The sequence below is a fragment of the Rhodnius prolixus genome, unplaced genomic scaffold (genome assembly GCF_049639745.1).
Source record: "Rhodnius prolixus isolate KJV_2025 unplaced genomic scaffold, Rpr scaffold_14, whole genome shotgun sequence".
In the NCBI taxonomy this organism is placed as follows: Eukaryota; Metazoa; Arthropoda; class Insecta; order Hemiptera; family Reduviidae; genus Rhodnius; species Rhodnius prolixus.
The window spans coordinates 3,702,466-3,727,067 of NW_027411594.1; the positions used below are offsets into that span (position 1 = coordinate 3,702,466).

Sequence of the window (24,602 nt, forward strand, 5' to 3'; positions counted from 1 at the left end):
ATTTTGAACATTTGACAAGAGCGTGATACTTCTCATGCTATGAGTATATCAGTACCCCGGAGGTACACAACACTAGGTCCATTTTCAATATTTATTTTTTTAATGTTTCTAATACAAAATTTCTTTTTATATTACCCTACCAACACTTTTGGTGCATCTATGTTACTTATTATCGAACAAAGATTTAAGCAAAATAACTCCCGTAGCTTAAGTAAGTAAAATTTAAGAAATTTAAAATGTGACATAGTGTTGTGTACCTCCGGGGTACTGATATGCATACATATACATATGTATGTATATAAAATTTATTATATTTAGAACTGTGAAGCAATTTTGATGAATATTATATTATAAAATATTTTCTAATATAATAGATGTTATTCTGTTAAATTGAGAACAAGAGAATTAGGTAAGCATTTTTCATTTATTGATTCTTTTTTTTATAGTTTATTATCCATCATTTAAAATAACCGCCTAACGTTGTAATTATTTCACTATAATAAGGTTATAATATCCTTCCTCCACTGTTATCTCATGGAATGGCAGTAATTGAAAATTTGATTGTGGTTTTACTTAAGTGCTGCTGATGTATTAGATTTATATTTAAAACATGTTACGAATATTATTGAGTGGTATGCTGTATGAACATAAACAACTTATAAATTTACCAGTTCATAAACGGTATTCTACAATAGCTGTAACCTCGATGCTGGGCAAGAAGAAAAAATTAGGAAAGATGGGCGCAGTAATGGAAAAAAAGGTACTTCCAGTCGAAACTGATGCACATAAATTAGTTAATTATGTTTGTGGTAGCAATATTTTAAAAGAAGGTGAAGATATAAGAATAAAACCTGACAGTGATTATCCAGAATGGCTTTGGAAATTAAATACTGGTAAACCAAAACGATTAGAAGAAATGGATCCAAATACAAAAGAGTACTGGATAAAAGTAAGAAAAATGGCTATTGTTCAAGAACATAAGTTAAAGAAATTGAGAAAATGGTGATTTTTCTAATATATAAATTTGATGACATTTTTCTCATAAAATAAGTAATTTTTAACAAATTAATGTAAGGTAGCTTAGTGAAATGATAATGTATAGTACCTTTATGTGTTGATTTTTCTAATTTATAATATATTTTTCCTGTTAATTAAAGGTGAATGTTAATATCCTATAACTTTTTTTTTTTTTACAACCATCACTAATCAGTACTTGCCTTTTTATTTTATAGCCTAAGTTAATTAGTCTAATAATTTGATCATCGTATTAGTATAGATCACTACTTTCGTTTATAAACATCATAGCTGATGCCTTGCAGTTACGATTCAGACGTAGAATAGAGTTGTCAGTAGTTAGTTTAAGCTTATTTAGCACCAATTTTTTGTAAACTTTTATATATTTTTATTGATATCAAGTTCTTAACGAGTAATTACAATTAATTTCATAATAAGGTAAGAATGTGGTATCTTAATGTTGATTAGGTATCAAAATAAAAAGAAAGTTTAGTTCATTAAAAAATTCTATTGAAAATATGAGAAAAAATCAATTTCAAAAAGTTATTTAAAGTATTTTGATTAGGCATGTTTAAGTAAGAGTCAAATTGATATTAGGCATTCAGAAATATGTAGATGTAAATTTGGTTGGTTGTTTTCCTATGGAGCATTAGTCTTTGAAGGACTAGCTTATTTTCCTCTATTCTTCTCCTTTCTAAACTTGTGATCATGTTCTGTGTCACTCTGCTACCTCTTACTGTGATCTTTCTATTTCTGAGATGCCCAAGAAACCATAGTGTCTGAATTACTTCATTCTTTTTTATTATATTCAAGTGACAAGTTCTCACGCTTTACCATCCTCTGCAGGACCCCTTCACAATATAGCTTTATTAATTAATTATGCGATCTTTTCTTCAATTTTAACTTTTCTTACCTCCTCGAATATGTTTCTGACTTCTTTTTCCCAAATACCAAGAAGTCGTGTATGTATATGTACATACATTGATGTATATACATGTACCAGATACTGCTTTTGACGGTAGCACTTATTATAAAGTATTATCGATATGCATATCCACTCTTAACTACATTTTTGTTTGTAATTACAGCAGTCAGTTACTAGGTACCTAATGTTCATCTACAGTTTGTACGCTTTCATCAGTCTCTTTCTTTTGTTTTAATCTCAAAAACATTAGTTTATATTTTTTTATTTAATCCTTTTGTAAGTAAATTTTTTGCTGATCCATCTTCAGACTAAAAACATTTTAAAACTAAAATAAATCTTTCAATTTTTTTTTAATTAACCCTTTCCTTGACCACACAATGCATTATTCACATTTTTTAATAGCAATTAAACTACATTGCTTAGATAGTTTTAGGAACAATAATGTTTGCTTTTTTTTCTAATTTCTTCTCTTAACATTTCCAGGTTTAACCCACGAATTATTTTATTAGTTTATTTTTCCCAAAAGAATTTTTTTTATGCTTAATATTCTTTACTACTTCAACTTTATAGTTTTACTAACTTATGCTTCTCGATACTTGGTTTCATAGAATTTAGCTTTCTGGTTGTTACTTTCGGTAATAGCACATACTCTTTAACATCAACTCTTAAGTTTATTTATTAGCTTCTCTAGTGAACTTAACGAAAAATTTCTAGGAGGGTCGCTCATATTCAAGGTGACAAAACATCATTAGCATAAGAGAAGATTAGGTTAATCCTATTTAAGATTTAGCTGAGAGTTATCAGATTGCCCTTTTCCTTCTCAAGTGCCAAATTAAACAAAGGAGAGCCAATTGATTCCTCTTTCAACAATTCCAAATATTTTTTTTTATAATTCTGTTTTTTTTTAATTTCCATTTATCATCAGAGATTGATTTTGTAGTGAATTTTCCAGGATTAGGGAAAATTCAGAAAGGGAGTTAACAATGTATTGTTACGGATAAAATCAACTGGACTGTTTAGTTAACAATGTATTATTACGGATAAAATCAACTGGACTGTTTATTGTAACTTTGATCTTAGCTAATCAATCAAAAAGTAAAGAAATTAACGTTTACAAAAATCAATAACTATCTAATTTTGATACTGCCAATTATACCTTGGAAAGGAAAATTCACTTCAATTGTGAGGGACATTATAATTGGCGCCAATCATGTGTTTTATTGATAGTCCACAGTTGAGAACGATCCTATCGGCAGTAATTCGAAGTTGGTGCTACATGGACCGTGTGTAAGAAAGGTGTGTAGTGTACGATACCGTTCATTTTATTCTGTTAGTACAACATTTATACTAGTGTGAACAATGCTTCCTAGAAACATTAATTTAAAGGAAGTAGAAAAGTTATAGCATTTTATGGACGGGCTTGGCAGCTGTGGAAGATTTTGGGAAAGAAGGCGCCCCTACTTGGAATCACCGTCATGGCTTCTTCCAACAGGGGAATACAAATAGGTTCGGCGTGGTTTCAAAGAAAAATGAATCTAAGACCGCAACATAGAGGTGTTCATTTAGTTACAGAAGAAATACTAAAACAAATGCCTGAAATTTGTCAATTTTCTATCGGGCTGTTTCACGTACAAAGTTAGTATAAACACACTTAAATGTTGGGTTTGGTTAGAAATTTGTAGGTGAATTCTAAAACTTGCTCTTATTTGAAATAATTTTGTTAAGTAAAAGTACATTGTATTCACTTGCCTAGAATTTTAATGTGGGTAATAGTAACAGTAGTCCAATTATTCAAAAGAAAAAAAATAATTATTTTATTTAATCAATTTTCTAGTAGGCTGGTAAAGTAAAATAGGATGGTATCACATCTCGAATTCTTTAAATTCCCAGTAACTTTTCTTTACTTTTATTTTATTTAATCGTAAAAAGTAGAAAAATTCTGAAACTAACTTTAAGAGAGTAAAACTGAACAGATATAAAAAATGATTAATTGAAGTATTATTGTTAATTACATTTCTAGGTTTTAATTTTCTTAACGAATAAAGTGTTGAATATTACTTCTTTAACATAAGAGAATTGCTCATTCAAATTGAATTATTCGTGTTCAGGTTTAAGATTTAGTTTTATAGTATAATTATTTAAAGTAGTATTCATTTTTTAATGTTTTATAATTTTCTCTTTGATCTATTTTTGGCTTTCGTAAAATTCAAAGAGAGCTTCCAATGTTCTTGTTAAACATTTATGGATTATTGATTGGTAAAACTAGGTCTTTTACTAGTTAGATCTTATATAAAAATGTCGAAAAGTTTTCTATTTATATGAGATTTTTTTATTAAATTAATTGTTTTACTTATGTTTAATTCGTGAAAACGAAAAAATTGGGTATAAGTTAAATTAAATATGGGCAGAAGTTACCTTTTTATACTCCATAGTGTAAGGTTATTTCAACTCTACACTTGTCAGTACGAAAAAAAGGGCACAGAATTAATTGTACAGTAATTAACTAAAATGTAATTAAATCATTTATTATTGCATGCCTATTATGTTTTTGCCATTTCTGTTAATTAGTGTGGAAAACATGATATGTTAAATAGCTACTTTTTTTTTTTTATTACTTTAGTTCTTCATACATCAGCAAGTCTAGCTCTGAATGAAAGTTGGGATCCTGATGTTAGAGACGATATGGAAATGATGCTTAATAAAATCGTGCCAGAAGTAATTATATTTTTCTAATAGAGTGTTATTTAAATTGTAATTATTTTCCTTTTTTGTTGATAATCGTTTCTTTTTATAGGGTTTACCGTATAGACATTCTTGTGAAGGTCCGGACGATATGGTAAGATTAATTATTATTACATTTATTTTTAATTATGCAATGCATTATTTTTATATCTGGTATTACTATTTTTTATATCTCGGCATCATTCATATAATAACGGATTTTTTAAAATAAATAAGATTTCATTAGGCGGTCATTACACTGCTTTAGGAAAGAAGACTTTATTTTCGATTTTATATTTCATCTTTGATTCCCTTTTACTAATGATCAGAGAAAATGTTGCTAGCTCGTCAGATTTTTTAGTATTGAATAGAAATTCCGATTTAGATGAAAATAGAGTGTACTGATGTAAAATGTCAAAAAAAAAGAAAGTTTGAAAGCTTTACCATCGTATTTTTTTTAAAGCTATGTTAACTATTCGTATTAAGAATCAACAGCTTTGCTTTACTTTTTTTTTATCTTTCTGTGACATGTTTGTTGATGAGAGTGATCATGAGCTTTCCTACTAAGTAAAGATAGAAATTAAATATGTTGCGGTAGTGCTAAAATTCTGATTTTGTAGAAAATTTGTTACAATTATGGAAATTCTGGTGAAATTTCTAAAGCGATTTCAATCTAACTCTTAAAAAAATAATATTTTATATTTATTATTTGAGAACATCGTAACTAATGTCACTTAAGCAGCAATTATCTGCCCTGTGATATGATAGATTTATCAATGGACTACATAATTTTTATATTATAAATACTAAAACTTGCTGGATATACTGATTAATCATTAAAGATTAGATTAAAAATTGCGTCTTTTACTTGTGTAATCAAAGAAGATTAATTCGATGCTGTTAAATTTCTTAAAAATAAAATTCATCTTTTTTTTTTAATTTATAGATTCTTTGAATCTTGATAATTTTTTGTTTTTAACTCAAGTCCAGTTATTTTTTGTGTCATACAAACTTACTTTTCAAATTTTATCATTCTCTGTCACTCTCTCAGGGACCTGAAAAATTTTTTGCTTCTAAAGCACAATTTTAATTTTAATAAATAAAACTTCCATAGCAGTTACTAAACATTTGTGTTATCTTCATATACTTATTCTTTGATAGTTAGTCAGAATCTTATTATTTAAGATCATCAAAGTTATTTTATTAAAGTTTATATTTTTAGGATTTATTTTTTGTGAATTACAAACGCTGTCATAAAAAACTCGACATTTTAGTTGGTTATTTCTATGGGATGTGGAAGAAAAAGTCTGGTGATGACTATAAATGCCCTACTTTTAAATATTTGCCCTCTGAAAGCTGTGAGTATTGAGTGAATGTTAGAACTGTCAGTATATGTGTGTACGTGTAATTCTACTTGCCACAGGGAGCGTGGGGCCATCAAGAATAGATAGCTAACATTCCTGCCGAGTTTTTTGGAACTTGGAATTCTAACTTACTGGCCGCCTAAATACTACAAAGATGTAGGCTCATTCCATGTTCTTTGCCATTCGGTCTGGGCGTACATTCTCCATACTTCGTTTGGAGCTAATGATATTACTTATACCAGCGTTTCCCCGTTATCAAGTGGCCGTCAAGCCAATCTTTTATTTGGCTCTCTGTCCCTCACCGTACCTAAGCCAACCTTTTGTCCAACACGCCACTTCCTTCACAAAAGTGGGCTTCATTGCCTCATCCACATCGGTAACCTTTCAGAAGACATCTTTTGCAATTGACCATTTCAGCTCTTGCAACTACTCCTTCCTTTTTTCATCCTTAGCTGCCTTCGCTTCGATTTTAAGGTACCTCATCCGGCTATCCATATTATATTAATTAATTTCAGTATTTGTATATTCTCTTGACTTGCGATTTTATTATTTATAAAGGCCAAATATTTTTTAATTTCTAAAATTGTTCTCTAAAATCTAGACACAGAACATTTAAGGTGTTCTCTAGAGACATTTTAGCGGGATGAACGGTTTTGAATTATTTTATAACTTGTAATATTAGTGGGAGTTAAGTAGTAATATATAACAATGTTTCAATATATTTTTTTTAGATATGTTTGTTAAATATTTCTTTCTTCATAACTTTTCTTATCAACGCGTTAAAAGTGAGTTGTGTACTATTTGTAAGATTTATTTCACTTAAGTTTCATATAATTCACCATTACATACTGTTGATAATTCAAAAATAAGCATGATCCTCCCTGAATCCTTTTTTGAGTGTCGAATTTTGTACAAGCTGTAGGAATATGTGGGTGGAAATGAATGTATGTAGGTAACTGGGCCCCGAACAGGTGCAACCACCCATTTTATAGTGTGGGAGTGTCTCCCTCTAGGGTTAGAAGTGTTCGGGTTGGGATATTCACCCCGGGGGACGTCTCTTTCTATCTCTATCTTCTTCTTTTTCGAGTAGTACTTTTATATTTAATACATGGCTAGTTTTGTTTCAAAGTTGAGTGAAAAAGAATCAACTTTTGGTCTCAATCATGTTATTCCTAAATCTAGTCTTGCTTTGATGAAATATTATGCCAAAATAAACTAAACTTTATTGAGTTTAACAGGCATTAAAATCCATATTACAGAAACAATGATAAAGATTTTTTGTAGTTTTCCTTGACCCTCGTAGGTTGGTGTAAGTTTTCGACCAAAAAAAAACCTTTCAAAAGGAAATAAGTTGCTTTTTGTTTTGCTCAATCAGCAAGTGTAGTGTGAGATGGAACTTAGTTGGCGATTAAAATCAGTGATATTCCCCAGCCCTACGGAATTAACCACATTTTCAATATAATTTAAAAATTTTATTTCCTAAATTGCTGAAAAAGAGAGACTTGTTCATTTCAGATTTTTTATCGCCCTAAAAGTATTTCCTTAATTTCATAAAAAGTCAATCAAATAGTAAATCTATTATATGATCCCCGCCGTACTGTGGAAATATTAAATTTAAAAGATTATTCTTACATTAAGATAAAGAAAAATATTTTTCCGCCTATTTTATTTTCTAGTACTGTTTTAGCCTTTGCATTGATTTTTCACTTAAGGGCATTCAAGTAGGACACGCTGCTTGTTTTGTGCCAAATGTCATTAAAGCCTAATTAATTAACAGTCAGGTGGTTGTGTATCTGCAAGACGACATTTTTATTAAAATATTAATTTATTAACACTAGTCAAGTTACATTATAAAAATGTTGCAGTAGATTTTGATTTTTGTGAAGTTTTGAATAGTACAGTTGTTGTCTTCTTTCTTGATCATTTATCTAACTGATGGTTTCAGTAAATCTTACAGAAGTAACAATTTTTCAGAACACAACTGATGGGGCTTAGAATTTCGCTTTTCGGCTTTAAATCTGGGCCCATGGCGGGAACCGATCTTAACACTTGCACACTGATTCCGTAATACTTTCTTATTTTACTTTCATTTCCATCATTCATTTCGTTGCTATGAAATTAATAGATTTAATTTAAAGTAGTCTGCATCAGAAGTAGGAAACCTACTAATTTATAAAATATCCTGGAACTAATTACAAGTTTTTTATTTTTAAGGGAATTTTGTCAGTTGATAACTTTACCACATAAATAGGGATAATGTTTTACAAAAATTCAGATTTCGGAGAAAGTGACAAAGTCTTGAGTTGAGTACCACTTAATAGTGATCTCTTTTTTTTTTTTTAAATCCCTCCTCCAATTTTTCTAAAGTTATTATCCAAAAATTTGTTTAATTGTTCTGAAAAAATTTGCTCTGGACATTTTTAGGTGGAAGTTGAAATGTTTCTTTAAGTTAGTACCTCGAGCATTATTGTAAAGATATTGTAGTGTGATTTTAAAGACATGGATTTTAATCAACTCCTCTCAGTGGGCTCAAATCTGGTTGATAGGCCATCTAACTTACTTAATATTTACTCGAGCGTACAGATATCACTTTCATATGTAAACATTTTAGTGAAACTTGTATTTTTATTTATTATTAAAATTCAAATTAATTGGAAGTGTTTAAATCCTGAACACTTTAAAGTTTCTGCCATTTTCTCGTAAATTATTCCATAGAATTTTTGGAAATTTGTTATGCTAACTGCTCGTAGGAGAACTTTACAGTTTTGAGGAAATTGTAAAAATAGATTTTAGGAAGGTTCCAGTGGAGTGGCTTTGTGGGCTCCAATTAAGTAGTTCAATTAATTCATGTAATATATAGTTTAACCACAAATCAAGAGTTCTAACCAGGCTTTTTTTTCGTCTCTTATCTAAGAATCCTGAATAGAAAGATTGACATGGTGTTTAGAAGGCCACAAGCTAATAGAATCTCAGTTTAGAAATTATCTTTTAATTTATTTGTTTGTTCAATGTAAGTCATCTGTATAAAACTGTAGGAGTGGGCTTTACGCTTGTGGGTGGAAGTTTTATGCGTGTTGGACTAGAGCTAGATGTGGGAGCTAACCCATTTAGCTACCCACTGAACCCTCGCTCATTAAATTGACTGGCTTGGTGTGGTATTAGTGCGTCCCAAGACAACAGAAATATTGGTTCATGTTGGAATAACCTTCATGGTCAACAAAATCCTGGAAGACAAATATATTAGTTAACTCAATTACAACCAAAATTTCTATCCCATTTCCGTTCGTGTTATTTTTGAGGTAATCTCAAAACGGGAACTCTAAAAAAAAGCACATACATTATATTCCCACTTTCAGACAAAGATTTTTCTTAACTTTCAAAACTTTTATTTCAAAGTGTTTAATATTTTTCCCACAAACTAACATATTCATAACCTATTTATCATTCTCGACAGTAAAACTGAATCGGTGCCAGCCAAAGCAATTTGCACCACTTGTCAATTCTTTCAACACCGGCAATCCTTATAGTTATAGACAAAGGAAGATTAATAGAAGGTGATAGGAATTATACCGTAACTATCACACTAAATATTAAAAAATAGATTAAAAAAAAAATTAGCAAAATAAAGCCACCATTACGATTAGCAGAGTTACTTTTACTGATAGCTGCATCAACTTTGCAAAAAATCCTTAAAAAAGCTAAATGTGTAAATTAAATAAAATCTTATCTTTAAAATGCCTAAAACTAAAGCAGTCGCCTCCAAAATAATCATAGAATTTTCTTTAATTAGACCCCCTCCTACAACAATCTAACGAATCAATATACCACTTAAATATACAACGTACAACTTTTACCCTCAAGTAAATAAAAATGGGAGAAATTGATATATTTTTGGCAGATTTTAAAGCCCTCGACTAAAGATTCTGAGGTAATTGGAATCATGTGTATTTCTTAAGTGAGTCTGTTGTACTAAATTTAACATCAATTAGAAGAACGAAATACCATACAAAAAGGTCAATCAATAGTTCATTGTCTAGTGAAAATATCGTAAAACTAATTTTTTTGTGATCTTTTTTGTGTTTTAATTTACACTTTACGCTGTAGAACACGAAATCGCTTATTAACTAATATAATTTTTCTTTTTTTTTATTTTACTTTGTAATTACACATTTCATATCCTGTACGAATAAGTTGACATTATAAATGTTGTTGAACATAATTGTTCAATGTATTGGTTGGATTAATTCTGAAACGGTCTAGATAATTAGTTGAACAAGCGTCGCGTAAAAACTGTGCAGCTACAGTTACTAGTGGCGAAGGTAATAAGACATAAAAATAAGACTTTTATAGCCCTTTCATAAACTGTTGCACCAATGGTATAAAAAACAATAACAGTACTGTTTTCAAAGATTTTGATAAATTTATTGGCACTGGCTATAAAAACCAAAATACATTTTTTAATAAACAAAAAAACAAATGAATTTTGTATAACTTTTTACACTAAAATTTTATTGCAGTTCAAAATATATCCCATTTTGTTTGGCATCTTTCTGCCAGCTGATAAGTATTTCATCAGTTGGGTTTATGTACTTAGTATACGGTTCCTTGACTGTCAGTTTTTAATATTTATTTCTCTTGTGGTCGGTTGCCTGCATTTTTTAGCCACTATTTATTTTCTTTAACTTGGATGGAATTTTTGAAATTAGTCCCTCCTGCAAGAGTTTAAAAAGGAGAAAGAAACCACGATAATGTAACTATAGATAATTAGTTATGAGGTTGTACAGAAAATGTTTTTTTAGAAATCAATTTGAACATGCAATAAAATAATATCCTCATTTTTATTTCTTCTATATTCTATATTCTATTGTTCCTTTCTAATGAATCACTGCTATTTTCTTCTTCAGCCTGCGCACGTTAAAGCTTGTTTCTTGGGATCGTCATTGACCATTCCAATCACAGATGGCAAATTAAATCTAGGTACTTGGCAGGGAATCTGGCTGTGCGAGCACAGAGATCATGCAGGCTCTAGAAAGGTAAGAGAGTATAACTAAATTTAATTTTAATTCATTTAACATTTTGAAACTTTTATCATATTAAATGCATCAATTCATCTTTTATAAGCTTAAAGAATTCTGTCTTCTGTTTGGAAATGAATGATTTGCAATAATATGCAATTAATTTGTCAGTTTCTTATTCAGAAACAGAGGCGAGAAGTTTTTATTATTTTATTAATACTACATAGCGTTATAACTTCTTTTTCAGGATGGTTTTGCCGACGGTGATTTTCAAAAGCTCATAAATAAATGTCTTGCGATTAGAAATTTATTAGAGGCGATTCATCAACTTTATTATTATAATTGTATTTTTTTTCCTTGCGCACTGCTCTCAAGTTTGTAATTTTCGTTCTTTTTTTTTCATGAAATAAAGTATTATATTTATTTCAAAGCCACAGAAATTTGAGTAGACACTGTTTATAAATTTTTGTGATTGACAAATTGGCTATTAGCTATTTAAAATGAGCTTAAATTAGTTTGCACTAAACCTTGCAGTGTCAAGTTAGTACATTCTTTGAATTTTACCACCAGGTCTCAGTACTTTATTTTTCGGCCGATTCGGAGTTTATATTCCTGTCGTTCGGAATGGAAATATCGATAATTACATCTTATCAACCAAGAGGATGTCTGTCAAGTGGTTGTGGGCGGGTCATGCTACTAATCTGTGTAGATTCTGACTTACTGGACTTAACACGTTAATAAGGAATTGGATTGCTTTAAGATTTGCTGCAATTGTCAAAACCTTTACCCTGTGAATTTTATGCACATCATCAATTAGGGATATATAGGCGACAATATTTTGTCGCTATGATTGGATTGGTTGGTAAATGATTAGTTGTTGATTGTTGCGATTAGTCGTCGACTAATCAAACTGTTGCAACGAAAGCTTCCACCTTAAAATTCCACATTTCAGAGCTATATTAAGTTCAACGCGTGACCTAGAGTTCGGCTAATTATAAGTTGGTAATCTCTTTGACAGGAAGCAGTCGCGCAATTATTTGTACCAAACCAACCACAGTCTCCGAGATTCTCAATTGCCAATAAAATAAAAGCAAGTTTTATTTTACTAAAGACTTACCATTTTATTTGAATTTTAAAATATGATGAATCATATTCATTGTTTACTTAAGAATTTTTTTTTATAGATTGGCTCTTCATTCATATCCGAAGATAGGTTTTTTGTTGATTTAGCCTCTCCCTCTTATTTTATGTGATTATTTTCTTAATTTTTTTTTCATTTTTTAAAACAAAGTAGATAGAGCTACACAAATACATACTATGAAATACTTTAATGGCTATTTAATTTTAAATTTGAAATTATCTTTTAACTTTTGTTTATTTTATTTTTTGTACTTTTTGTGTAGGTAGTGGTAACAATAAACGGTTGCCTTCGAGATTGTAGCCGATCGCCACTAAGTCCGGTCTCGCCTATAGCATCTACAAGCAGTTAATATAACTCTAAACGAGAATGCGAGAGATTGTACATGTCCCTCATCTACATCATCAGTCTTCACCTACGTCATCCTGTTTGTTAGCGTCGCCGTCGCCGCTGTGCTCTCTGCTGCTACTGCTGTTACCTACCGCGCTGCCGTCGTGGTATGCCGTTGCGCTGCTAATTGCCTGCAGCAACAACACTCCTCTTCACTTCCTGCTATATTTATATTGCAAGCAAAATGTTGACGCTAATGCGCCGCGCTTCAAATTTAGTCCCCATCCCGTCTAATCAAATAGGTGAGATTATAAGTAATAAAATTAAATTTGTTAAAAAAATAATAATAAAATTGAGGTTCTCATCATTTAAAAAAATAAAAAACATAATTTTTAAAAACTAATAAGTCGCGTCCTACATACTTTTACCAAAATTGTTGTTGTTTGTTCCTGTGAAAAGATAAACAAGTATAATTACCCAGGATTCCTTTAACAGTTTTTACATTATTTGTAATTTTCTTTTATTAAAGCCATCCATTTAAAAAAACAAAAACTCGTAAGGGGTGTGTTCCTTGGGCAGTCCCCTATCAATGAACCGGTGCGCCTTTCTTAAAAGATTTTTTTTTTAAATAATAATAAAAAATGGCCGCCGATGTTTTTCTTAGATTTAAAATAGATAAAAAAAAAAACTATTATAAAATAATAAATCTACCAAGTGTTCTTAAATGCCGACAGCTTCTACGCAAAAAAAAAGCAAAAAAAAACAAAAAACAGAAAAATATATATAAACAAGAAGATTAATAAATTAAAATTGAAATGCACGTGTGTTTTCCACTGAAAGTAAAAAAATAATCATTCTTGTATATATTATACATATATATAAATATAAATAGTGCATATATAAATATATAGCGGCTGCATCATCACTTTATTAATAATAGAAATTAAGAGTAAAGCAAAATTTGAATAAATACAAAAAAAAAAAATATATATGGCCACGACCCAAAATAAATAAAAAAAACTGGTGCGCACCCGTTGTGTGTTCCAAATCTAAAAAATTCTTGTATATTTAGAAAGATTTTTTTATTTTAAATTTTTGGGAACAATTTTTCGAAGTAGACAATAGACGTGTTTAATGTAATTTTTTCTGTGAATGGGATTTTTTATTTGGTATTTTCAAGGAAAAATTTTAAAAGAAATAAATATAAATGTAATAAATATAATACGTCATTTTTAAATACACTGTCACGAGGGCCTAAGTCCTTTATTATTATCTATTTCTTTAATGGTACATAGTTTTATTTAATTTATCAACAATCACTTATTTTTAATTAGTTTACATACAGATCTTTCACATTTGGAAAGAACGGCATTTGTGTGAAGAGTACATTTTAAGTAATACAAAGGAAAATCATTTAAATTATTATTGGTGATAATAACATAAACATTCGGTTCAAAAATTATCTTAAGTTTTTTAGTTTTCCAGATTGTTTTTTACTTTTTATTTTAATTTTATCCCCTTGAATCCTGTGTAACTCTGAAATTTGGTGAAATCTCCGTATTTTTTGTGCTTTCTTAAATTTTCAACTAGAATTGAATTTGGCAAGATATTTATGTGCGGTTGTACATATTCTAAAAACTTCTTAAAAATTATTTGTTTTTTTGTAAGGATAGCGTTGTGATAATTTGTTTTTCAAAAGCGAGATTGATGTTCTAGTCATGTTATGACAGTGACAAAAATGTTAGATTTTTGGTACAATCTCATAAGTTAGACGGGTTCGTTCGTCTGTAGTGATCCCTAATAACTACTTCAGATGTTACACGGATTGGATGGAAGGAGCGAACTATTTAGAGACAGAAGAGCACTTGGTCGTGTATGGTTGACAACATCCTTCCAGTCAGAGGTCTATGCTAGTCTTCGTTGTATTTCGTATGCTTGTACGAAACTCAACTTTGTGTCTCTGTTAGATTGTGCTGGCTGCGCTGGTACTAAATTCTTGTACCTTCATTTCGACATAGGCGTTGCGATGTTCCAGATGACTGGAAAAAGTTCATCTGTCTGATCCCAGTAGATAGGAGTGTTTCACAAAATGTGAAATCGGATGGAAAGATTGGCCAAGTGTTTTTTAGTTGTTGTAAACACCCACTTGTTTGAGCTAGGATTGAGCCTAGAGAGGCTATGGAAAGCGTAGGGCTTAGATTCGATTCTCCCTAGCAGATATTTGTTAAGAGTTCATCTAGTTCTTTTGCCTCCTCTCATCCCCGAAAATGGTATTAGAATGTTCTAGTAAGCTGGAAGAGCTTCTTTTTTTTTGTACATTGAGTGTCAATTCATTTATGAATTAGGGTCAAAATATAGAAATTGGATAGACCAAATTATGTTTTTTTTTTTTCTGTTTTACATTTTGTCCGAACTTGCCGAAATTCGTCTTTAGGTGAAGCAACTATGTCGAACATTCAGGCTTGAAGTTTAACAGTATAACAACTTTTATTGATGAGCTCAACTTGTTGCTGGCATTCCAAAAATGCTGATTGAGGATCCGAATATAGATAACGAAAGGCTGTTGCTGAATATTTCACGTACCTGTATTGCGAATACTTGGTTGTACGGATTCTTTACTTACTATAGTGATGAGAATGATACTTCAAGTAAGTAATGAAACTTTTGTTAGCCTCCTTTGTTTAGATGTTTTTTTACAGTGGAACAGAAACTTGAATCTTTTATGTTGGATAGTTGGGATCGTGAACATAATTAGATTAAGCAGCTTTGATGGAAGAAGGTTGTTGTATATTTAGTATTTTCTTATTTTGTAACAAAGCCTAGCAGCTTTCTCAGTGCTCCTGACATAACTACAACCATTTGAAGCACAGCATACGTCACAACCGAGCTAATAGCTCGATATTTTAAATATAGTAACTTCTTGTCTCACACATATTCCATCAAACACAACTTGTTTGAATACTAATCGTAACTTTTAGCGGGTTGCTCTGTCTTAGGCGTTGATTAAAGCTTTCCGACAGCATTTTCGCAAGATTTATATAATTTTTATTTTTTGTTGCCTTAGCATTACTTGTAATTTGCTTTTTTGAAAACATTCGTATAAATTAAGTAGCTATTCTTTATTTTGCAAAATTAATTAAATATCTTGGTATGTCTAAAAATTATATAAATATACGTCGGAGATTTCATTTCTCATAACCTTTTAGCTACTGCTTAAAACTCATAAAAATAAAGGAATAAAATCTAGGTTAAGTGGCAAATATTTTATGAATGTTATTTAAACAGAAAAAAATAAATTCATCCTCTGTTTCAGTAATACATTACAATATATACATATATATGTAAACAAAACAAAAAATGCCATTTTTTACCATTTTTACTAAACTATAAATGTTATTAATTATTTGCGATATTCTGCTATTAATCTACTGTCCGATGAAAGCGAGCTTATTCTTATTAAATTTACTACGTTTAAGGGGAATAAAGGAGTAAAAATAAAAATTGAAAAGTTATAAAAAAATTTCTGTCGATTAGTCAAGAAAATAAAAAACACTCGGGAGCAAAACAGAGAATAATGTACTTATTTGAGTTACTGTCATCCGCTCTCTTGAAAAAGATGCTAGAGGGGGGCCATCTCTATGCTCCTTGTGAAAGCATTGAGTAGATCTGAAGCAGGTTAAGAGAAACCGACGAAAATTCCGCCACTATAAACTTGCGACATCGCTTGCCCAACTTTTTTTTTTAACGGTATCTACGGTACTGTGATCACGGATAGCTCAATTGCACCCATATGGTAAAAGGTGTGTCGTGTGACTACCCTACAGCTTTTTTGCTGCGATGATGGAGACAATTTAGCGATCAGATGGGTAGAAATGTCCACAATAACTATCCTCGTGTAGATAGTCTTATATTTATCCTGCTCCGTCCTGCAACTGCTTCTTTAACTTCCTTTATATTATTTTATTCATTGGTTATCGTGGGGAGGTCAAAAATTTAATAAATTTTATTATTATTGTTATGGATGCCTGAACGGCATAAGATCTGTATCTAATGTGGGTCAGCATTGATAGTCCTGCAATGGAATAAGTCCAGATACTGCCAGTCATAGCCTGCTCCTTCTAATGGTTGCGTATGAGTTAACTCGGTGAAAAGGAAATATCAGATTTGGCACCCGTTCATAGCAACAGCCTGTAAGTAGTATTCAGTCTGCTCTCTAACTAACGAACGTCAGTAAATAAGTAATTCTATCTTCTCCCATTAACTTTTGTTCGGAGTTCAATTCATTATGACAATTAAAAATGATGTGAGATTATTTATCACCCATAAAAAATAGTAAAACAATTTGTTTTAAATAATTTCCTCTCTAATAATTAAAACAAAATGAAAATTCTCTAAATAAATATATTTAAACCATGGTGTGTTAAATTAAAAAAGAAAAAAAATCATGGGAACTAAGAGAAAGTTCATTTTATTAAAATTGATCATCTCAAATGACAAGGTTTTTCTTTATTTGTTCTCGAGTGTGCTTATTGTAGTTTTTTTTTTTCTAAAAGTAAAAGAAACAAAGAAACTTTTTTTTTTAAGAAACTATGATTGAGAAAAATGTAGAAGTGATACAAATTTTTGTGGGCAGGCATTCCGGCCAATTATTTAAAATTTTTGTAAATATTTTTGAATATTTCTAAAAAGATCCAAACCAATACTAATATAAACGAACAAATAATGGGGAAATATAAATGGTAACTTTTAATAGTTTTTTTGAAAAATTCCATATAAAAATGTTTTTTCGTTTATTGTACCTCCATAATGCTGTCGGCTTGTTCTAAATTGATTATTTTTTATTGAAGCAATGTTTAATTTTAACGAGAAATACTCTATATTTTCCAGGTAGTGGGATTCATTTCTTGAATTTTCCTAAAATGAACATTCCTTAAATTGATATTTTTTAAAATGTAAAAGTTTATTAAAAATTACGCAAAAAATAACAAACAAACAAATTATTCAGACAGGGTGTACCAAGATTCTACGCCTCATTTGTGACCAATAAAATTCGATATTGAAAATGCCTAATTCTCAATCGTTTTCGAGCAAACGTCCATTTTATGATTCTTCTTTTTAATTATTTTAATGCAAATGACATGAAAAACAATATTCAAACGAAAATAACATAAAATTTTCCATAAATGATGATGTTGTTCAGTCAATTTCTTAAGAAAAGGTATCATTTTAAGTTTGAAACAAATCAAATGGACAGTAAACTGTAAACCTCTTAAAAATCTTCAATTAATGCTCTTTTAAAACTTTTATTAGTACTTCTGTTTTAAGGGTTGGGTATCCCTACCGGTATATAAAGGGTTGATCCTTTATTTAAAAAATGGCGAAAACATATGGGTTTTGTTAGCATTAGCAGTTTTGGCCTTACAGGCAATTATTATCTTTATTGACATATAGTATACATATATTAATTTTTCTTATTGTTATAAAACGTAGCTTTTAAATAACGTCATATTTCTGATTAATGGTACTGATCTGAGAACTGTAAGTAGATGGAGAACACATTATACTCACACCGAAGGGAGGATAAAAAGGAAAAAGAATTGGTAAAAGACGCCAAATAATTCCTTTCATTTTCATTTCGCGAGAAAATGATCCCTATATGCTTGTTATTTTCCTCTTAATTACATTCTGTATAAAGAGGTGAAGGCTATTCCAAATTTTATGTAAATATTCCCCAAAAACTAACTATCCTGACTTACCCTTAAATCTTGGTCTCTTTGGGAAATTTTCGTTTAAAGGCATTCAGAATTCTTCCTTTCTTTTCAGGCTGGCAAGTCTGCCCTTCATTTTCATTAACCTTACAGTGAAAGGAAGGTATTCTTTTGTGGTTGCTGTTATTTCTTCAGTTTCAGCAGGATATATATGTACGCTAGTCTGATTTATCTAGTGCACTCTGGCTGCCTCTAATAATCACATATATTTTTACGAATATATTTCACTAACGCAACTAGTTCAGCACGCGTTGTTATCTTGTAGTATTTATGCCACAATTATCAATTGTACTTGATCAATATTTTACTATCTTTCTCATTTTAAAAAAGAAAAAAATCAAAAGCAAGTCCATCCATTTAGGACATATTTAACTCGTTTAGGGATCAAACAATATTCTTATCAAAAATTAATAAATTAGAAATGTATATTGGTTAGTGTTCAAATAACTTCATCTTATGTTATATCAATATGGTCTTATGGAGAATTTAACTTAACGTTCTTTCTATTTGCTTTATTAAATTTGCAATAGGCTATTTCTCTTTTAAGATCATTTTTATGGAAATCATGGTAAAGCTCTTTCAAATTTTAAAATGGCTGTTTTCTGTAAAACTATTGATAATTAGACCACGATTTGTACGAACTTTTTTTGTCGCAAATGCGGTGTATAATCTCTTTCTACTTTCTTCTATGAGGCCACTTGTACATCCGGCACAGAGAGAAAATAAGTTTTTTATTCATTTTATTTTATTTTTTAAATAAGGTTGTGTGGAGAAAAAAGTAAATAAATTAGTGCGCGCTCTGCCAATTTTTTGCACCTGTTAAGGAAACTGCCTCACACTGCCACAGCACAATGTTTGTACATAGTTTTAGAGGAAATCAAGATTTTACTATTTAAATAAATATTTTTTTTTTAACAAAAAAAAAATAAGAAGGAAATAAGAAATGAAAAATAGTTTTTCATTTTGATTTTTTTGTGGAAAAAACTAGGAATATTTCGGTAAAAGATCTGATAAAATTGGACATTTGAATTACATAATTTATAAATAGTGTGCATTATAATCTACTTATAAATTATTATTATATATATATTATATATATATAATATAAAGACTTAATTTTGAAAATAAATTAACACTTTTAAACACGATGTTTGTATAGTACAGTACTATTAAAACGTACCTCAGCTCTGGGGAACTAGCTTTATAAAAATTAATTACATGTCGATAAATATGGAATCGATAAATAATTACTATATTTATAAAATATACATTCGGTTTTTGTGCTGCGATTTTAATATATAATATATATTATAATATATATATATTAAAACAATAACAAAAAAAAATAACGCAAAACCTATGATGTGGTGTATTTATAAATAAATAAAATAATTAGTTTTTTTGGGACAGAGTTGTTACATTTTTGGGCGCCCGCGTGCACCTTGTGTTTATATAAGGAAAAATAAAAATATGGTATTATTAATAAATTAAAAATTAACAGTCTTGTTGCTTTATTGCTTAGATTTCTAAAAATAAATAAAAGTCATTTTCAAAAGAATTGAGAATAAAATGAAATTCTGCTTAGAGGAAAAACAACATAATTTAGTTTAGTCATTTGTTATATGCAAAAATGAACAAAAGTTGAATCTTTTTATAAAATGAAAAAAAATAGCAAACAGATTTTTTTTTTTTTTGTTAATTCACATTAAAAAAAGAAATCATGGAAACCAAAATTTCTTGTAATTTATTAGTTTTAGCTTTGGACAACTTACAAAAGATATTTCTAATTAATTAATCAGCGTCCAACTATTGTGTTTTTCTGTGTGAATGTGTGTATTTAGTTGGTTCAGTTAGATACTTTTTAACAACTGAAATAAAAGAAATAAAAAAGGGGATCTCCAAAAAATTTCTGGCCCTCGCTACCAGAGGTTTACTTTTACTTTTTTTACCTCAATAAACTTTTCAGATCGTTTGATTTAGATTAGTAACCGTTAAAACACGAATTCGTATGTTTAATACGAACGAATTCTCTAGAGTGTGCTTCAACCAGTTGTAATTAGTCTAAGGAGGGATACCTATTCCAAAAAAAAAAAATAAGCGTACGTCTTCTGGTACTAACGGTACGTCGAAATTCAAAGGTCTGGTTTAGAATGTGTACCAACGCTTTATTTCAATTCTATCCCATCCAAATAATAGGCCCCATTATTATAAATATACTAAATTCAGTCAAGATCAAATTTAAATCACTGTTTCGTGCAGTTAAAAAAAAAAAAAAAACCCTAATTTTTCATTAATATTTCAAATAAAATATTGTAATATAGTATTTTTAATTAGATTGTTACATTCCTTAAAATAAATTTAATTTTAAATGATAAATTAGAAATATCTTTTTAGTTTTATATAAGATTTTAGTCACCCTTGTTCTGTAACCTAAGAGAAACCTCACATTCTGGTTAACATCTTGATGCAGTTACGAGTTCTATGCGAAAAGTTTTTGAAGTTACTTCTAAAACTAAATCATTTATAGAAAACTGAATAATAGCAAAACCAACTGCTGTGTTGCGTACGATACCAGTTATGGAAAACTATTGTAAGTACAATAAATATCAAAAAATAAGTTATAGCACATTTAATTTGTTTCTTAATTTTTGCACTTTTAAAGCCAAAGTTGATCTAATATTCCAAATTCGATAACCTACATAACCTTCAGCGGGTAGCCGTTTCGCCAAGTTTGTATCCGGACTATTGCAGAAAAAATTTAAATCGGGCTCTTTCATATCCTCCGTTCTAGTTGCCACCGTAGCTACGTTCTTGTGGACTATTATAATTTGAACGCGTGTGTGAAATGTACACTTACTCTTTATCACTTCAAGTTAAACTAAGTAATCTGAATGGTTTGCTTATGAGAATTATTAATTGTTTAATTTTTCCTAAGCGACACAAAATTCATATTAATCGCTGATTAATATAATGCATTTTTTTTCTATCCCAGATGATTTTTATGTTGTGTAGGGGACGTAGATTGTTCTAGTATCAGTTTTGTAAGTTGTCACAAGCTATAATTGTTCATTTGAAGATATTCGCTATTTCCCCTTCAACTTTTCCATCATTCAGAAAAATTCAAAGAATTTAAAAAAAAAATCTGTTTTAATTTTAATAGGAAATTATTGAAATAAATTTTAAATTGAGGAAAAAAAATACCATGTCGCGAAGTCAGGTTTGTTATGCTTTTGCTTAAAAAAAGAAGATATTTTAACTGTGTACAAAAATACAGAAGAAACAAATTAATTATACAATGAAAACTGTTGGTTCATATTTCGTAACGAAAATGAGGTACATATTCAGAAGAAGGAAAAATATGAATTGAATAATGTATATTTGATTGTTGATATAAAAAGTTTTTTATTGTATATAAACAATTTTTATTATTTTTTATTTATATAGAAGTTGAATTATTTCATGATGTAAAACGTTAAATTAATTATATCAATGTATTTTTAATTCTCTTTTTTCGCTTATTTGTGCTTGATAAACTTGTCTATAGAAAGTGAAGAACAAAAATTGTACAGATATTAATTTAAAAAAGAATAAAATATTATACTAGTCAAAGCACAAAAAACTTGAAAACATTTTGTTTTGTAAAAAAAAAAGGAAGTGAAATGTGTGATAAATATTTGCAAAAAAAAAAAGATAAATTTTCTATTATAAGAAAAAATGGTATTTTTTTTTTTAAACATTGGTTTATTTAAATAAATACAATTTTTTTTAGGCATAATTAATATTTTGGAGGAATAAAATTAATTTTTTATTTTTAAATTCCTTTTTATTTATTTATTTTTCTGGGGGACGTGGTTTCCATAAACGAATAAATATATATGATAAAAATAAATATCTAGTGCGAATATTCAAATGACTTTCTCTTACCGCTGTTCTAAGTAGAAATTTCCTCTACGCAAATTTTTTAACAAAAATTTTTGTTGCCTTAAATATTTTATAGATGTTCTTAATAAATCAAAGAGGAAATTATAAGGTAATGGGGATCTCTAATCTCCCACAGAACTTCTTTCAAAATCAATGCCTATTAAAAATCTTGTAGAGTAGTTTTGAGGTCTGAACAAATAAAAATTGAGGAAATTTACATTTCTGTTCGATGAATTTTCTTCACATTGGCTAAAATTACTTAAAAATTATACCCACCATTAATAGTTAATAATTATTGGCTTGCGTCCCTACACCACTCCTTTAAAACCAATTTTTTTAAATAATCAGAAACCAAAGCGATTAGATCTTAATCTGAGTAGCTTATATGAAGTTAATTGGCCAAGAAAATCACATTTGCGGTATAGCGATTATCATCAAACTCGGAGATTCTACCACTCATTTTTATAGCAAAAGTGATAGGTTATAAGTTACATTTAAACTGCAGTTTAAAGGGGAAGCGTAAGGAACCCAAAAACCAATTTTTGTAAATATATGTTTTAAAGGAAATTGTTGCGAGGCATTTACTAGAAAAAATGCAAAATCCTAATTATTTAACTTCTTTCCTTTAAAAACCATCTTTCTCCATTATTTCTTTCATTATCTAACTTTCGTTTTGTTTCCCAATGAGATCTGCAGTAAGAGAAGGTTTAAAAAATAAAACAAATATATGCTCAGTGTAGAAAACTTTTTTTTATTCATTAAAATGATTTCAAAAAAAAGACAACTTAATAACAAGCAAGTTTAATACTATTTTTCTAATAAATTTTTATCTGTGAATTTCCAAATCTTCCATATTTTTCCAATATTATCAAAAATAAAAATAAAAAATTATCAATGTTCTTTGAATAATAGTAAATAATTAATAAAAGTTTTTTAATGCGAGATTTTTTATTTTGCATTACTGTATTTGTACAATGTACATAAAATATTCATAAAAAAAAAAAAACTCTACCGTTTTTTCATTATTAATAAAAAGATAAATATTATTTGTAAATAGCCCGAAAACGCTAATGATGCTCTAGCGTTTTTAAAAATGCTAACCGAATATTAGTTTATGCTCAACCATTTCCCCTTACCCCAAGAAAAATTAAAAAAAAACAAAACTTCTTTTTAGCGTATTGTACATAGAACTTGTACATAATATAATTAATTAAACAATTATTAATATTTAAATAAATTTAAAAACTAAAAAAAAAATGAATACAAGGCACTTGGGCCCATTAAATCCTTGAATTAAAAACTTTTTACTTTTTTATTCCAATTTTTTTAAAATTTACTTCGACAAAACTCTAAACAGAATAAAACGCATACTACAAAATGAAACATTGTCAAAAAAAAATACCATAAAAATTCTCAGTTTCTGTCTCGTGTTTAATATTCTCTGATTCAGAATTTGGATTTTTGTGTTTTGATTTTTAAAAAACTATCTTTTTTAAGTTTTGAATGTTCAATAAAAAAAAGTAATCTTTTTAATTTACCTATCTAGAAATAATTGAGGAACTCTTTGGAAATATTGTGTACAAGTGGAGAAATAATGAGTCCCAGAGGTTCTCATATTTTCTGCTGGATAAGCGTAAACAGCCGAATTGAAGCTTTCCCAACGGTTAAGAGGATCAACTCTTAAGAGAATGCAAGGTATATCGTTGAATACATTTTTTTTTTAAATCTAAAACTTCATAAAGAGCCTAAATTGTATGTAATTGGTGTTTCATCCTCATAACAGTACCTTTGGTCGTCTCCAACATTTATTAGGACTCCTTAGCAAATAAACATGTACATCTCACTAACTTTAAGTGAAATGTTGGTTAACAAAGAGCTAACTAAGCTAAGTTACTTTTAACACCAAGAATTGCAGGAATCTAGTTCTGACAGTGATGTTTTTAAAACCACATGTGTATTATATGGATAAGACTTAACAGCAAACAATCCTAATGTTCCCATTACCATTTCTTTAACAATGAATTTATAATAATTGTGAGATCAATTGGTTTGCGAAGATGATGCATTGTATCGAAAAGGTACTTACTTGTATCGATTCTATTATTTGTGAATTTTCTTTAAATTCTCATCCCAACTAATTTTCCGCCTATCTGGAAGGCACCTTTGGATTTAGGAATATTGCCAGAGGAGCAATGAAATCGTCTGAGTCTAGATAGCAACTTTTTTACCCTTTCTTTTAAGGTTACAGAACTCACACAAAATTACATTCAATTAAACGAGCTAGAATTTGACCATTGTGGTGAAAACTACTCATTCCGTTCTTGAAAAATGAAACTGTTATGTTATTTTTTAATCTATGTCAATAATGAAAAAGTATATTTCATCTTGAACATCATTTAACGACTC

General features: G+C 29.3%; 2 protein-coding genes across 4 annotated transcripts; both read left to right on the forward strand.

Moving 5' to 3' along the window:
- Nucleotides 1-496: 496 nt before the first annotated feature.
- Nucleotides 497-1,178, forward strand: mRpL54 (mitochondrial ribosomal protein L54). Its single transcript, XM_074123197.1, has one exon. The coding sequence runs from the start codon at nt 611-613 to the stop codon at nt 1,004-1,006; it is 396 nt and encodes a 131-aa protein (XP_073979298.1). The 5' UTR covers nt 497-610; the 3' UTR covers nt 1,007-1,178.
- Nucleotides 1,179-3,176: 1,998 nt separating this feature from the next.
- Nucleotides 3,177-23,892, forward strand: LOC141451688 (UPF0047 protein YjbQ). Of its 3 annotated transcripts, none has more exons than XR_012456999.1 (6): nt 3,177-3,574; nt 4,560-4,654; nt 4,734-4,775; nt 10,929-11,057; nt 12,443-20,865; nt 23,743-23,892. XR_012456999.1 is itself a non-coding variant. In XM_074123196.1 (5 exons), exons 1-5 carry the CDS (start codon nt 3,415-3,417, stop codon nt 12,527-12,529), a joined length of 513 nt encoding a protein of 170 aa, XP_073979297.1. In that variant the 5' UTR covers nt 3,177-3,414; the 3' UTR covers nt 12,530-23,892. The 3 variants fall into 3 exon arrangements, 1 of the variants encoding a protein (XP_073979297.1); XR_012457000.1 differs by having other exon boundaries at nt 12,443-12,809; XM_074123196.1 differs by having other exon boundaries at nt 12,443-23,892.
- Nucleotides 23,893-24,602: the final 710 nt, after the last annotated feature.

Coding starts and splice junctions, on each gene's coding strand:
- mRpL54 (XM_074123197.1), top strand. CDS start 611: ATGTTACGAATATTATTGAGTGGTATGCTGTATGAACATAAACAACTT.
- LOC141451688 (XM_074123196.1), top strand. CDS start 3,415: ATGGCTTCTTCCAACAGGGGAATACAAATAGGTTCGGCGTGGTTTCAA. Junction 4,655..4,733: donor TTAATAAAATCGTGCCAGAA/GTAATTATATTT, acceptor TTCTTTTTATAG/GGTTTACCGTATAGACATTC. Junction 4,776..10,928: donor GTGAAGGTCCGGACGATATG/GTAAGATTAATT, acceptor TTTCTTCTTCAG/CCTGCGCACGTTAAAGCTTG.